This window comes from Ochlerotatus camptorhynchus, unplaced genomic scaffold, assembly GCF_037179485.1.
Source record: "Ochlerotatus camptorhynchus isolate MF236.1 unplaced genomic scaffold, CSIRO-AGI_Acam_v1.1 ptg000432l, whole genome shotgun sequence".
NCBI classification, from domain to species: domain Eukaryota; kingdom Metazoa; phylum Arthropoda; class Insecta; order Diptera; family Culicidae; genus Ochlerotatus; species Ochlerotatus camptorhynchus.
This window is the reverse complement of record NW_027040918.1, coordinates 336,011-350,973: the sequence shown is the minus strand read 5'-3', so window position 1 is coordinate 350,973 and position 14,963 is coordinate 336,011. Positions and strand designations below refer to the sequence as shown.

Here is a 14,963-nt window from a genome sequence, read left to right as displayed (position 1 = left end):
TGATTTACGAGGTGTGCTGAAGGTGTTCCTGAAAAATGAGATCCGTGATGCTGTCACCTACACTAAACACGCCAAGCGTAAGCGGCCATTGATGTCATGTACGTTTTGAAATGACAGAGACGCACTCTGTTTGGTTTCGGAGGTTAAATCATCACCAACTTTGGGAACAAAACGGCTCTTTTCAGGGCCACCAAGCTTATTACAGTAAAGAGTAGGAATAGAATTCATCTGCCTGTTTGTCCATATTCAGAAACAATGACCACACAAAATGCTCATGTAATCAAACTGGAAGCAGGGGTACAAATTATTTTGATCAACCTTGATCAACTTTGAATCGCCACGGCCGGTTATTTTCGATGGAAGAAGCAACAATCTAGCATCTAATTCGACGAAGACGGCAGGAAACATTTGTGAAGCCGAGTTATTTACGAAAGAGAGTGTCGATGAAGAGAATCGATCAATGTAGATAGGACCTATTGAAAATCGACGCGAGATTTGTTTTCCGTACTGAGCTCCAATGCTACCGACGCCAGGGAGGCAGCTCCCACACCTGGACCCTACCAATCGACCCATCAACTCAACCGGGGACCAACGACTTTACTTCCCGAAGGAAGGCGTGATCAGAGATGTTATGCCTTATAACATGTTGGACCCAGGCCTGCTGGGGTGAGAGGTAATCACGCTAACCACCGGTACCGATATCTTCCAAGGTGATATCACGGCGAATGAGAACGACCCAAATTTGAGTTTAGTTATCTCAGAAATAACAAATAAAGTGCAGGAACTCAGCGATGAGTAAATTTGCCTCATATTTTCCCAGGTTTTTCCAGGATTTTCCAGGGAAAAATTCCCGAATTTGAGAAAACTAAAGATTGCTTAACTCAGTCTATTGGTAGTTCTCCGAGACTGAATAAAATTTTCGTCAATTTCCTCATTTTCTGGCAGAATTTTTAGGTTTTCCACAGGAAATCATGAGACAAATTTGCTCATCACTGAGTTCCTGCACTTTTGGCGAATATGAGTGATCTAATCTCAAATTTGGGTCGTTCTAATTCGCCGTGTACGCAAAAGGAAAAGAGCCAGTGTCGCTACTTGATAGCAAACTACTCATAATGGGAGGAGTCTTTGTAGCTTTTATACCACTTGGTTGCACATCATTCTGCTTTAACCTGAAAAGATATAAAAGAGCGCTGCTGTATGGCATTAGCTCATTTTCGCTTCGGACGGCGTGGTGAACAGCAATAGCAGCAGTAGAAAGGAGGTGGCTAATCCACTTCTTCACACCTAACAAGCAACAATTGACTGGTCGTGGCAAAGGAGGAAAAGGTCTGGTAAAGGAGGCGCCAAGTGTCATCGCAAAGTTCTTCGAGATAACCGCCAACGGTCGTCTGGCTCGCCATGGTGGTGTCAAACGTATCTCCGATCTGATCTACGAGGTGTGCTGAAGGTGTTCCTGGAAATTGAGGTCCGTGATGCTGCCACCTACACTAAACACGCCAAGCGTAAGTGGCCATGGATGTCCTCTTCAATAAAACGGCCCTTTTCAGGGTCATCAAGCTCACATCAGTAAAGAGTTGGAATAGAATTTATCTGTGCCCCAACGACCACACAAAATGCTCTCCAGAGTTGTAATCTTGTAACCAAACTTGGAAGCAGGCGTGCAAGTGATTTTGATTGAATCTCTTAATCAACTTTCTCTTTGAAAAAAAAATACTACAAATTTTGTACCCCTACAATTCAAAAACGGAAAGAGTTAAAATAATAGATAATTGATCAATTAAAAGAACTAAATTCTTTTCACATTTATTCCGTCCACTAGCGGTCCTACGTCAGGCTTCCGTTCGTGCCCCTAGGCACAGACCCTTCTACTTTTTCTATTTCCTTTTTATACCTTCTATCAAATCATAAGGGTCATCCATAAATGACGATGCAATTTTCTTACCAATTTTAGACCTTCCCCTTCGTGGCGTTTTTTTCTATACCTTATGTATGGTCCGTTACAAATGTTGAAACCCCCTCTCCATTACTCCTCAGATTCTACGTAACTTATGGATGTGCCCAAACTGTTGTTTTGGTTCTTAATTTCGGATCATCGTTTGCGTGCGGAGAGTGAATTTTCAGGTGTATGAAAGAAGTGAAAAATCATCTCGCGAAAACTGCTGTGAGAGTATAATATTCTCTCGCTTCTCACATTCTCATCTAGGGGAATTTACGTATTCTCGTCAATCTAAGCAGTGTCCGCACTTCTATTAGCATTTTCCCAGCATCACGCGCATATATGACGTGTCTGTTAGTTTACATTCATCTGCTGCTTGCTTCTCTATCCATTCTAATCGACAGAATTCTTCAAAACTGTTTGAAAGGGTTTTTACAACGCTCCAAACTTCTCAGGTGAGTGTGACTATTGTCGGCAGCCTCGTTTTCTTCGGCAACCTTCCCATAAGAACTGCGTGTTAACCAGCTGTTCTATTATCGGCAACTTGAAATCAACCCCATTTTAGAGTACGTATGCTTCATTTGAATACAAATCTGGTATAACAGGACTGCTCAGACGTACACATACAATCTGATTGAAGCTGAAAGACTAAAGAATCGTTTGGATGCATTCAGGGAAGTGTGTTGATGGGAAAACATAGTGAAATTAACGTTTAAATTTTGGTTGCCGAAAACAGTCAATGGGTGCCGAAGCCGACATTTACCCTATTTCTCCTAGCAGGTGAAAAAAGACGTTTATCTTCTCAATTAGGCGAAACTTTCGAGCTTGAAATTATCAATTATTTTGTTGGACATTTGTTCCAAAGTCTCAACATTCGAAATTCTATGTACCTCGATAGTACTGTACCAGGGAGGCAACTTCAAAATTATCTTTAGAACTTTGTTCTGAATCCTTTGTAGTGCTTTTTCCTGGTGGTGCAATATCTAGAGCATGGCCGGTCTAAAAACTTGTTTAAATATTCGTCAGGCAAAGTTTGGATTTTCTGGTTATAAGAGGATACAAACATTTTATATATTTGTTACATTTGGCTTGAATGCCCTCGACGTGATCTTTAAAAGTTAATTTTTGGTCTAATATATTTCACTTGGTTTGACCAGGAAATTTGAATTCCGTTCATAGTGACTATGTGACTACTACTAGGTAATTAGCTAATGGACATGCACCAGAGTATCTGTCATCTCGGCTTGAACGTGGCAGAGACATTCATAGTTATAAGACAACCCAACAAACAATTTGAGCTAATAAAAGCTGCATTAGCTATTTTTTAGCTGAAGAAGCTTATTTTTGCCTGAATAAGCTCTTATTCAACTGTCAATTCTTGTTGGGAAGATCTGCTGATGATGTTCGAGTTGCGTCATTTTTGAAAGCATCCACGCAAAACTCACTGTTTTACAAGAGCGTTAAGCTGTAGAACTCTTTACCTAGGGACCTACGAGAAGAACATAGTATGAAGGCCTTTAAAAGAAAATTTGTGAAGGATAATATTATGTAGTGAAGCGTTGTAATAAGTGTATATGTGACATTTTCCAGTCACTGGTGATGATGAAACCAAATAGAATAAACGTCTTGGACATTGACATTGTATTACAGAAGCAACGTGATCTGGGGCGCAGTAAAACCCTATATTGGACTCATATGTGTAGGGATCTATCCCCAAAGTAGTTTCAGTACCCAGATGGGTTCCTGTTCTCAAAATTGGTAAAAAATAATAAGGACAATGATGGACGTACATGGGAATACAAAAATGCAAATGCAATGACTAAATTCAAATTGAATTTTTTTTTTTACATCTATCTTAATAATAAATAAACCCAAACAAATTCCCATGTACGGGGTTAAGTGGTGGGCCATCATAATCATAATGAACTAGGTTTCAAAAAGAAAGCTCTAGGCTTACGTGGAAATACTAAAAGTTGAATCTTTTAAAGATGTCGAACCTCTTAACGGAATCCCTTTATGAAGAGCTTTGAGTGTGTTGGTTTATTTCCTTTTAATTCCGTTATAATTGCTTATCTTTTGACAGATACGCGTATTTCGTCTACTACTTGCAGACTTCATCAGTGCCAAGTACTCAACACCACTAGGAACTGATGCAAGTATGCAAGTAGTAGACGAAATAGGCGTATCTGTCAAAAGATAAGCAATTATAACGAAATTATAAGGAAATTAACCAACACACTCAAAACTCTTCATAAATGTTGAGTATTGGAAGCGTTGGGAGAAATCTTCCATTTTTGTACATCAGAAGAGAAAATATCTAAACTAGTCTGCAGTCTGCTGCAAATAACACGAAGCCTTCTTCCATTAGCGGAAATGCCTGTGTCATCGGCGAACAAATATTTGTGGCAACCCTGAGGCAAATCAGGGAGGTCTGAAGTGAAAATGTAATACAATATAGTCCAAAGAATGCTTCCCTGAGGAGCTCCAGCTCAACCAGCTAGTCCTTCAGATTGAGAATTTTGATAATTCACCTGCAAAGTTCCGCCGGTTAAATAATGTTGTCTCACTGGAAAACTAAACTTTTTCAATTTGCCAATCAAACGTTGGCATAAACACAGTCTTATGCTTTTCTATGTCTAGCAGACCTTAATAAAATTAGTATGGTTATTTTCCTTAACGGTTCAGGGTATCATACAAACCATTTGTAGAATAGTTCAATAATTTGGGTTATCGTTCGGCTATGGTATTCTTTTATTAGGGGAGCAACTCCAGTTGAGCAGCCTGCAGATTTGTTTGAACGAATTAAACTGGTAACTCTTAAGAGTTAATGAGTAGTTGAATGCCTATTGCAAAATCCAAACAGCTCATCTGCAAAAATTGTGTTCGTTTTGATGTGAAGCATCATTCTATACAAAATTATTTTTTTCAAAAAGATTACTGATTGAAGAAAGCAAACTTATTGGACGGTAGCTAGAAGCTTAGTTGGATTTTTATCCGGCTTCAAAATTGGACCAACTTTTGCATTTGTCCATTTATCAGGAAAGTATGCCAAATGAAAACATCTGTTAAATAATTTAGCCATGAAAGACAAGGTACTCTCTGGGAGTTTTGTTATGAGGGTATAGAAAATTACATCATCGCCTGTAGCTTTCATATTTTGAATTTTTTTTTAGTTATAGATCTTACTTTGTCCAAATCAGTCCTCCAGGAATCATCGAAAATATTTTCCCGAGAGAAAATATTCAGATAATTCCGAGCAACCTGATTCTAAATAGGAATAGTGAACAAGTTACTGAGCTTTTTCGAATTTGTGATCAAAATTTTACCACCTTCTTGAAGCGCTGAAATAGGCTTTTGAGCTTTTTTTTCAAAAATTTGGTTAGCTTTCAAAAAGGTTACAAAACATAATTTGTAAAAAATTTGTTCCTCTGGGCAGCTTATCACTATTTCAATTGTTTTTGCAAATACCGCCAGATAACTTTCATGACAGGATCGCGTGGTCTTTGATATTGTCTCCTACGGACATTTTTAAGACGGATCAAGTGCTGAAGATCGTCGTCTATTATATTTGGATCGATTTAACCTCGAATTTTGGTACTGAGGCAGCTCTTGCTTCAACTATAGAAGTAGTCAGAGATTCAAGAGCATAATTAACATCATCTTTGGAATGCAAAGGAATATTAGGATCGTAGTTATATGCCATAAATGTTCGATATTGCTCCCAATCATATTGATCATATTGATTATCATATTGATAATTGAAAGTAGAGCTATTGGGATTAGAAATTTCATGGGATATTTCAAAGGTTACAGGAAGGAAGTCAGCATGGTAACCAAAGTTTGCCTTTCGCTCATTTTCAACTTCTATTCAATTTTCATACTGCCGTACTCTAACGGAACTATCCTCCTACCCTCTTCTAAAGATCATTCTCTAGCTAATAAATCATCACACTAAAGCTTCATGTTAGCATTTCCAACCAACTCTGAAACTCGTTAACTTCGCGTATGAAAAAAATAACATAATAAAAAAACACTTTGAATGTAAAAACTCAAGGCGGGAGTAGCCGTCAACAATGCTGATGATGGTACAGCACGCAACAACCACCCTACTGCTTTCTCTCTGAGATGATCACGTTGGTCATGACGAGAGGAGCAACACAATAGTTGGGTAAAGAAGAACTGCATTATAACACACCATCGACTGGAAATGCTCTCGCAACGTGGGGCTTTAGGTAGTGATGAAAACGTCGCTAGAACTATTCCACAGCCGCAGTCAGTTTATGAGCAAAAAGAGGGACGCACATTTTTGCCTGTGGACTTGGAGACATACTTCAAGTCCCCGCATACATCGTACGGGTTAGGCAAAAATGTGCGTCGATCTTTAAAAACTGTCGCATTAATGGCCCTTCGCTCATTTTCAACTTCTATTTCATTTTTCATACTGCCGTACTCTAACGGAACTATCCACCTACCCTCTTCTAAAGATCATTCTCTAGCTAATAAATCATCACACTAAAGCTTCATGTTAGCATTTCCAACCAACTCATGTTGGGTTGTTTGGATATCGAATAGTGTAATAACCTGCAGAACAATCATCAAACAGAATATTACCATTGGAATTGCTTTGAACATTACTCTATGAGCGGTTTTTTGCATTAAAATCACCAATAATGAAGAATTTCGACCTAAGACGGGTAAGTTTCTGAAGGTTACCCTTGAGAAAATTATGTGGCTGGCCTACGCATTGGATTGGCAAATAGGCAGCTATAAACGTAAGATGTCCAAATTTTGTTTCCACCGAAACTCATTGCATTTTAAGTGCATCAAGTGTTGCAAGTGCATCAACATAATTTAAAGCAAAACTCCACGACGATTGTGAGAAATATTTTAATTTTAATTTTTGAATTAAGAAGCTAAGAAGAATTTATCCACTTTAAAAAATATGAATGCTGCAGTGAATTCTTCGAAAAAGTTTAAAATTCCATGATAATTGTTGGTTGAATTTTTTGGAGTTCTCTGCAAAAAAATTCTGGACTGTTTTAAATTAATTTTTAAGGTACTTCTAGAGTGAATATCAAACAAATTTAAGAAGAATTCTGAAAAGAACTCGGTACAGGGAAATTATTTATAAGGAAATGCTTGAGAACAATCACATAAAATCCTGTAAAGTTTTGAGTAAAGTGAACTAAATTCAAGATACAGGAAAAATTCTGCTATCTTAGAAAAAACTCGTTTAATCTAGTGATCTTTTCGGGTCAATCGCTATTGGTTTTGTACTTAATTTACATGTAAATTAAAAAAATCGGGATAAAACTGGTGAATCTACCATTAAGTCAAGGCTATCTTTCATTAATTGTTAGTAGTACAAATCTCCATATTACGGCGCCAGTGGTGTAGTGGTAAGCGTGATTACCTCTCACCCCAGCAGGCCTGGGTTCAATCCCAGTCGGCGCCGCCGGGATGTTCTGAGGCATAACATCTCTCATCACGCCTTCCTTCGGATGGGAAGTAAAGCCGTTGGTCCCCGGTTCATGAGTTGATGGGTCGATAGGTAGGGTCCAGGTGTGGGAGCTGCCTTCCTGGCACGTCGGTAGCATTGGTGCTCAGCACGGAAAACAAGATCGACGGAAAAAACAAACCAAAAGGAAAAAAAAAATCCCCATACAGAAATTTGGAAAGGTGTTAAAATACATATCCAGGTCAAAATAAGTTAAAGACAACCTAAAGAACCCATTCGTGGCCTTTTTCGTTCAGTTTTTTCTTGGAAATAATTGCTAATCTAGATACAATTATATAAAAAAGGTTTTTTCCCATACATGTTTAAACCACTTTACTAAAAGGCTACAGATAGCAAAAAAAATCAGAACTGAGAGAGAAAATTCTTTCTCACAAGTTCAATCCCTTAACATGCCATATATGTCATTTCCTATTTATTCAGCTCTTTTCACACTACCGGCCACCATTTGCAATATTTAAAGAGTTTTATGTTTATAGATTTTAATCGAAGCGCAAAAGTAATTGTAATATTCGTGCCCCTAGGCACAGACTCTTATACTTTTCTATCTCAAAACATTCTCATTTAAGAGTAATTTTTCTGAATTGACTTAGGATTTACCAGCAAAATTTTTTTTTTAGCACTAAATGTTATGTTTCAAATTTCCCGTCAAAGTCGTCTTTAAATAACTTTTAGAATAGTACTGTATTTTTGCCAAATACAGTACACTCTCTCCCCGAAGAACGCGAATTCCATTTACGTTGGTCTAGAATGATTCCGTTTACGCGAGGGAATCGCGTAAATGGAGTACACCCCAAGTAACAATTTGGGTTTTATGCGGGTTCTGTAGATCGTTATTTAGACTGTTCAGTGGACCAAGATCATGATCTTAAAAAAAAAAAAAATTAGTTTATAATTCGTCAACTTCGTCCTGCTGCTGTATTTGTGATATGTTCTTTATAACAAGAACCTGTCATTCTAGGAAAATATAACCTAAGAAAATATAACTGAGGAAAATATAACATTATGAAATCTACCCTTAAACATTGTTTGCTGCAAGAGACGACTTCGAGCAACTCAAAAGTCCAACATGGAAAGTAGTCAAGGAGAGTCAGCTTCGTCATTCAGCAATATCACTTATATCATTCTATCATTAGTTTGCGTGTCATGTTGAAATTTAAGTAACAATCATATTTGGTATGGTTGTAAAAAATATTCAGGAAATAAATCGAAGCACAGAATCTGTTTGGTGGTAATTTGTTACGTTTAGTATGTGGACTGTCATGTTGAATTTCCCGATTAGAAAAAAGTAGAAGGGTCTGTGCCTAGGGGCACGAACGGAAGCTTGACGTAGGACCGCTAGTGGACGGAATAAATGTGAAAAGCATTTAGTTCTTTTAATTGATCAATGATTTATTAGTTCAAATCTTTCCGTTTTTGAATTTTAGGGGTATCAAATTTGTAGTATTTTTTTTTTTTTTTCAAAGAGAAAGTTGATTAAGAGATTCAATCAAAATCACTTGCACGCCTGCTTCCAAGTTTGGTTACAAGATTACAACTCTGGAGAGCATTTTGTGTGGTCGTTGGGGGCTTGTGGTTCTGAATATGGACAAACAAGCACAGATAAATTCTATTCCAACTCTTTACTGATGTAAGCTTGATGACCCTGAAAAGGGCCGAGAGGACATCCATGGCCGCTTACGCTTGGCGTGTTTAGTGTAGGTAACAGCATCACGGATCTCATTTTTCAGGAACACCTTCAGCACACCTCGTAAATCAGACCGGAGATACGTCAGACACCGCCACGGCGAGCCAGACGACGGATGGTAGTTATCTCGAAGAATTTGCGTTTGGTTCTGAATATGGCGATGAGTGTGCAAAATATTACGCAATTCCATCCTCCCTATTCGCACGCGCCCGAGGATCGGAGGCGAATGCCACTTCGACTTGTTTCATCTACTTACTACTCTCTGACGACTGTGCTGGGAAGCACATATGCATGTAGGTAATTGGTGGATTTGTTAGTTAATTCGACGCTTTTGGACAATGCTGGACATTTACCAGTTTTCCAATAGTTTCTTGTTAAAAAGCAACATTCGGAAGCATTGTTATCGATGCGTAGCCGTATTTCTGATCGATTGGTGATAAAATTATTGAAATTGGACCAGGGGCAGCTGAGTTATTAACGTTCAAAATCTTTCTTAATCTTTGTTACATGTTCCATTTTCGGTTTTCACAAAGTGTACCCCTATATAGAAATCAAAGACGTAGTCCTACGTCAAAATAAATGAGCATTTGGTTTTTGATCAATCAATGTTTACTCCGGTTTCTGACAGTGTACTTTTTACATTTGATGTAAATGCATATTTAAAAAGTACAACCAATTACATCTCAGTTTCTTCCTTCCATCCCAAAAGAAGGTTTTCACATTCCGTCAGCAATTTGAAAGCCTTTATCCGGCGCTCCTCGTTCGTGTCGAGAGTAACAAAGCGCTGCAGCTCGGTTAGTTTTTGGTGTTGGTCCTTAAATTCTTGAGCGCTTGGTGCTGGCATCTCAAGGATATCGTCCAAATCGCCAGGAGTTTCAAGATCTCCAAGTACTTCTTCAACCGTTGTTTCCTTTTCTGCTATCAGTTCATAAATCTCAGCTTGCGTCAATTTCTGTCCACCAAAAATAATTGATTTATTGAACAACTTCGCCGAAGAAAGCAACCTCCTAGATGGCAAGGATTTCAAGATATCACAAAAACAAGGAAATCACAAATTCTTGCAAACTAACGCCGTGTAGTGAGAAAATTCCGAACTTCTCTCCACCAGCTTTCTTAATCCACTGAACAACTTTGCCCAAGACAGTATCCTTCTATATGTCCAGGATCGCGATGTTGGTTCCTATTAGGTCAAATCCCATATACTACGTGTACTCCATTTACGTGAATTCGATTTACGCGGTACGTATTACTCGCATTCTTCGGGGGAAGAGTGTAAATCGATACCTCTTAACATCTGTACATTTGAAAGCTGCTTGTCCTCAAGTGGTGAATGCTGTTATAAGCAGTACAAAGCATTAAATTGTTCATACTCTGTATACTGTTACATTAATGCTTATTTTATTTTCATTAACAGAAACAATTCTGAAAATGCACGACCACTAGCAAAAGGGGAAATCTTACCTCTCTTACTCATTAATGTCATTTATGTTTACCCACCAGCTACAAGTGCTTCACGGAAGTCTCTTAGTTCAAGGGGTTACCGTGCTTTTTGTTTCGCAAGCTTTCCAGAATCCCTATCGCATTGCCCACCGTCGTCCATCCGACTGGTTATCAAGACTTCAAGCAAAACTGCCCTACTTTTTTCAAGTTAAGTGAATCTCACTTTCTTACAACACGCACATCAAGGTAGCAACAACAACAACAAACTACTAATACCAACATTTTTTTCTGCTTCGTCGCCATCTCTTGCGATACAGCTAGCTCTCCTTTGGGTGAGGTCACCACCATAACCATCGCCGCTGCCGGCAAATGCTGTCATTCCCAGCGCATAGTCCTCCTCGAGGGAACATAAAATTGAAAAGCAGCTGAAGTACAACCTTCACCGCCACTCTTTCCACCCTCTTGCTCGCTCTCTATCGCTGGTGCCCAGAAAATAAGTTTCAATTAAATTAAAATACAATTTATGTTCTTTTCCACGACGATTCCTGATCCCAGCGCACTTTCTGGCTCGGTGACGTTTCGAATTCTTTCCATTCCGGCTCCGGCAAGCTATGGGACGCGATGCGACGGGAAGTCCCCAAAGAAGATGCAAACATCATCTCATTTCTGCCGCTGACACGATGCTACTTCACATTGCACGCTTATTTTCACTCCCTTCCTCCCTCTCTCTCTCTCTCTCTGACGTGGTCGGAGTGAGTGCTAGACTTTCAATGAACACACTCTTGAAAATGAACCTTGGGCCCTGCTTAGAGAGGTAAGAAAGACAGAGTGCAGACAAGTATTTACAGTTTACACATAATTTTAAGTAGTTTTCATTTGCTGGCTCCGTGAAGCGTAACTGTGCGAGAAAATCCCCTTTGCTGTTTTCCGATTAGAGTTCCCAAGCGAGGCTGATCCTTGAGTGTTCCAATACAATTTCGCAGCAAAAATACGTGCTCTTCCTGAGAGCACTTGGAGGATAAACGGAATAATTTAACGAGCACATGGATGGTCTTGCTGATCCCGGATAATTTTTCAATTTTCTACGAACAGTTCATGCTGCAACCACCCACAATCCAAACAATTTCTAGCTTGCTCATTCGTCACGCTCTGGTTGCATTTTCCTTCCACCAAAGGAGACGGGTGCTCTATCCTTCACCCTACAACCTGATTTGCATATCTTATCAAGAATGAAACAAGTGTTCCCAGCTCTAAATAATCACCCTTACATATCCTGGTTTCGCATCGCAACACAAATACGAGTCGAGTAGGTATAACACACGTTATACAGCCAGCGAACCGAATCACTACCATCAACGCTCGTTTTACCTATTCATTATCCCCCCCCCCCACATTTCCCTCCCCCTTGCCAACGTGCCTCGCTTAGCGTTGAAGTGCTCCGTCCCAACGAACGGGAGAAGCTAATCTGCCCGCCGGGTGGCAATATTCCAGATACACCCACCACTCCCTCCCCCCCACTAACTAGCAGATATTATCACGTACATTCGCATGGTTATTTTCACTTACCTAGTGGGTTTCTTTTCCCTCTTTGCATGCATTTTTCTTTTTCATCATCCTGAAATTCCAACCAGGAAATTAACCGGCACCGTCACCGTAGTGAGATCCGACGACGAAGACGACGTTGATGAAATGGGCTGCCTTGACATGCACCACCGCCAGGAAGGTGGTTCACCGACCGGAGTCTCCTCGCCAATGCAGACCGTGAAGAACTCCGAGATGGAGGAGGTGAGTCGATTTAAAACTTTAAGAAAATTATCTAACCTCTACCCCATCCTCTCAGCCGGAAAAGCAAATCAACTATCTCCCCGATTGGCTGTACGACGTGGATCTCCGCAACGGTGACACCGAAACCATTTCCGCCTCGGAGGAACAGTTCTGGATCGAACTGATCGAGAAGTACCTCAAACCGTTGGATCTCTCGGACAAACAGAAGGCCGAAATGAAATCCCAGCTGAAGAACCTCCGTGATCTGGCCGTGTTTGCCTTCGTCATGGCGAATGCCCTGTTCGTGTTGGTCATCTTTCTGCTGCAGTTGAACAAGAAGGATCTGCACATCCAGTGGTGGTTCAATGCCAAGAACACCATCAGCTTCGACGAGAGCACCGTAGAAATCGTCGTCCGACGGGAGTACCTGGAGATCGAACCCATCGGGTTGGTGTTTGTGTTCTTCTTCGGGCTGATCCTGGTCATTCAGTTTGTGGCTATGTTGATGCATCGATTCGGGACGATCTCGCAGATTTTGGCATCTACCCAGCTGAATTGGTACTGTTCGAAGAAGGCAAAGGACATGTCGCTGGATGCGGAACTGCGGGAGAATGCCGTGGAAATTGCGAGGAGATTGCAACGACCGAAGCCGCAGTGGGATGAAGAGGACTTGGAAGATGACCAGAAGGCGATCGGGAGGAGGGATACGATCCACAGGATTCTGTACCAGCACAAGAACAAGCAGGATTGGAGTAATTTGGAGGCGAATTTCAAGCGAAACTACTACAAGGATGGTGATCTCAACCTGGGTGGTCGATTGACGCTGAGCAGAAAGACGCTGAACGTACTGGACACGAGAAGGAAGTCAATGGCCGAGCAGAGAAAGATCCGAAAATCCATTCTCCAGGGACAGAATCCTTACGATACGGCTGGAGATTTGTGGTATCAGGGTAGTCCCGATAGTGGACTGAATCAAAGAAAGAGCCTGTCTCCGCCTGGCTACAGCGGTCCGCCAACAGGAAGAGGCTCGAACGGTAACCAGTACAATCAACCACCGAACTTTGAACGTGGAAACCAAGGCATGATAAATTATGCCTACCAGATCGATGAAGAGCTAGAGGATTATTCCGAAGAGGAGGAGGCCATGGACTTTGAACGACCTACTATGCAGATGGAGATGACCGAACGACCGACCGGCAAGCCCAAGCGACAGAGTCGGGTAGCGTTTGCTTAAATTTTAATTCTTCCAACACCATTGTTGCCATAATTTGTAATAGAAAATATTTTTTGAACATCACACAAAACCAAGAGTTGTTTGCCGAATGAATTACCGAAAACAGAAAACCCCACACAATAAACCGAAAGCCACTAACCGGATTAAGTCTACGCTGTTCTCCGGACAGATTTTGCCGCTCGATGATGCCCGTTCTGAACCGCAAACCGCACGGCAAAAAGCACCAACTGCCAACTGCTGCCATTTTTGCTGTTGCCTTGTCCGTTTATATTGCCATTGATTGGGCTTACTTCTTTACTGCTACCGCCCGGCGGAGGTTTGGTGTCCTTCTGCCACTCCGGATTGTGGATTCATTTTTCCGCTTCAGGGCCTTAATCAGTGCAGCAGTGACGTGGTTGGGGTGGGGCTTCGTCTTTTTTAACACATAACATAGACTTATTTGACTCACCTTTTCGGTAAAATGCATATTGAACGCGTTGAAATTAGAACTTGTGTGTGGTGTAGCGATTTTTATTTAGTTTGTTGACGTTTGTTCGCACTTTATTGATCTAGCACACAGGAAGGAATCATTCAGATCGGATTTACATAAAGGTGAATAAGTGACTATTATCAACAACACGTTGATATTTGAGCTTTTTTTTTTGACGTAGGACTACGTCTGTGATTTCTATATGGGGGTACACTTTGTGAAAACCAAAAATGGAACATGTAACAAAATTATGAAAGATTTTGAACTTTCATAACTTAGTTGCCCCTGCACCAATTTCAATAATTTTTCATCAACCGATCAGAAATATTTCTACACATCTATTGAATTTGAGACTGTATCATTTTTCAAAATGTCACTATTGAAAATTGCACGAATGTGCAATTGTTGCTATGGTAATTAAAATTATCACCTATTGCCTGCGAAAAGCGATTTACCTAACACAGATTTCAAAGATGAATTCCAATTCCACCAAACGGTGTTTATTCAATCACCGCGTTGTGATTGGTGGTGTTCTCCAGTACACAACGAAAGGCTGCCTGCAAGCTGGAGCCCACATGAGCATTCATAGATCGCATCGCAGTTGGCCATTAGACTGATGCAAAATTTGACTTTTTCGCTCCACAGTGCTTAAATGGTTTCAAATCGGGTCCTGATTAGCCTCCCAAAGTAACAACTCATTTGGTTAGAAATGTAAATTTGGCATGTAAATTACTATGGGAAATGTCAACTTTTTGTTCATTGCCTTCTATTCTTTTTCCATATTGAGCTGCGAAACAGTTCGATAGCCATTCTTATAGAAAATTTTCTCAGCTACAAATTTGCTCAAGATCGTTTCTATGTAAAACGAGACAGGACAAAGTTATTAATTATTTAAGAGATTGGTTAACTTATGACATG

The 14,963-nt window shown here is 40.3% G+C and overlaps 1 protein-coding gene across 1 annotated transcript in view; it reads left to right on the top strand.

Moving 5' to 3' along the window:
* The window catches only part of LOC135711351 (chitin synthase chs-2-like), an 86,848-nt gene extending 73,193 nt beyond the window's left edge, over positions 1 to 13,655 (top strand). Inside the window, exons 8-9 of the mRNA XM_065234149.1 lie at positions 12,210 to 12,363; positions 12,419 to 13,655. Coding sequence (XP_065090221.1) covers positions 12,210 to 12,363; positions 12,419 to 13,576 — 1,312 coding nt within the window. The 3' untranslated portion in view covers positions 13,577 to 13,655. The remainder of the gene's footprint in view (positions 1 to 12,209; positions 12,364 to 12,418) is intronic.
* The last annotated feature ends 1,308 nt before the right edge of the window (positions 13,656 to 14,963 follow it).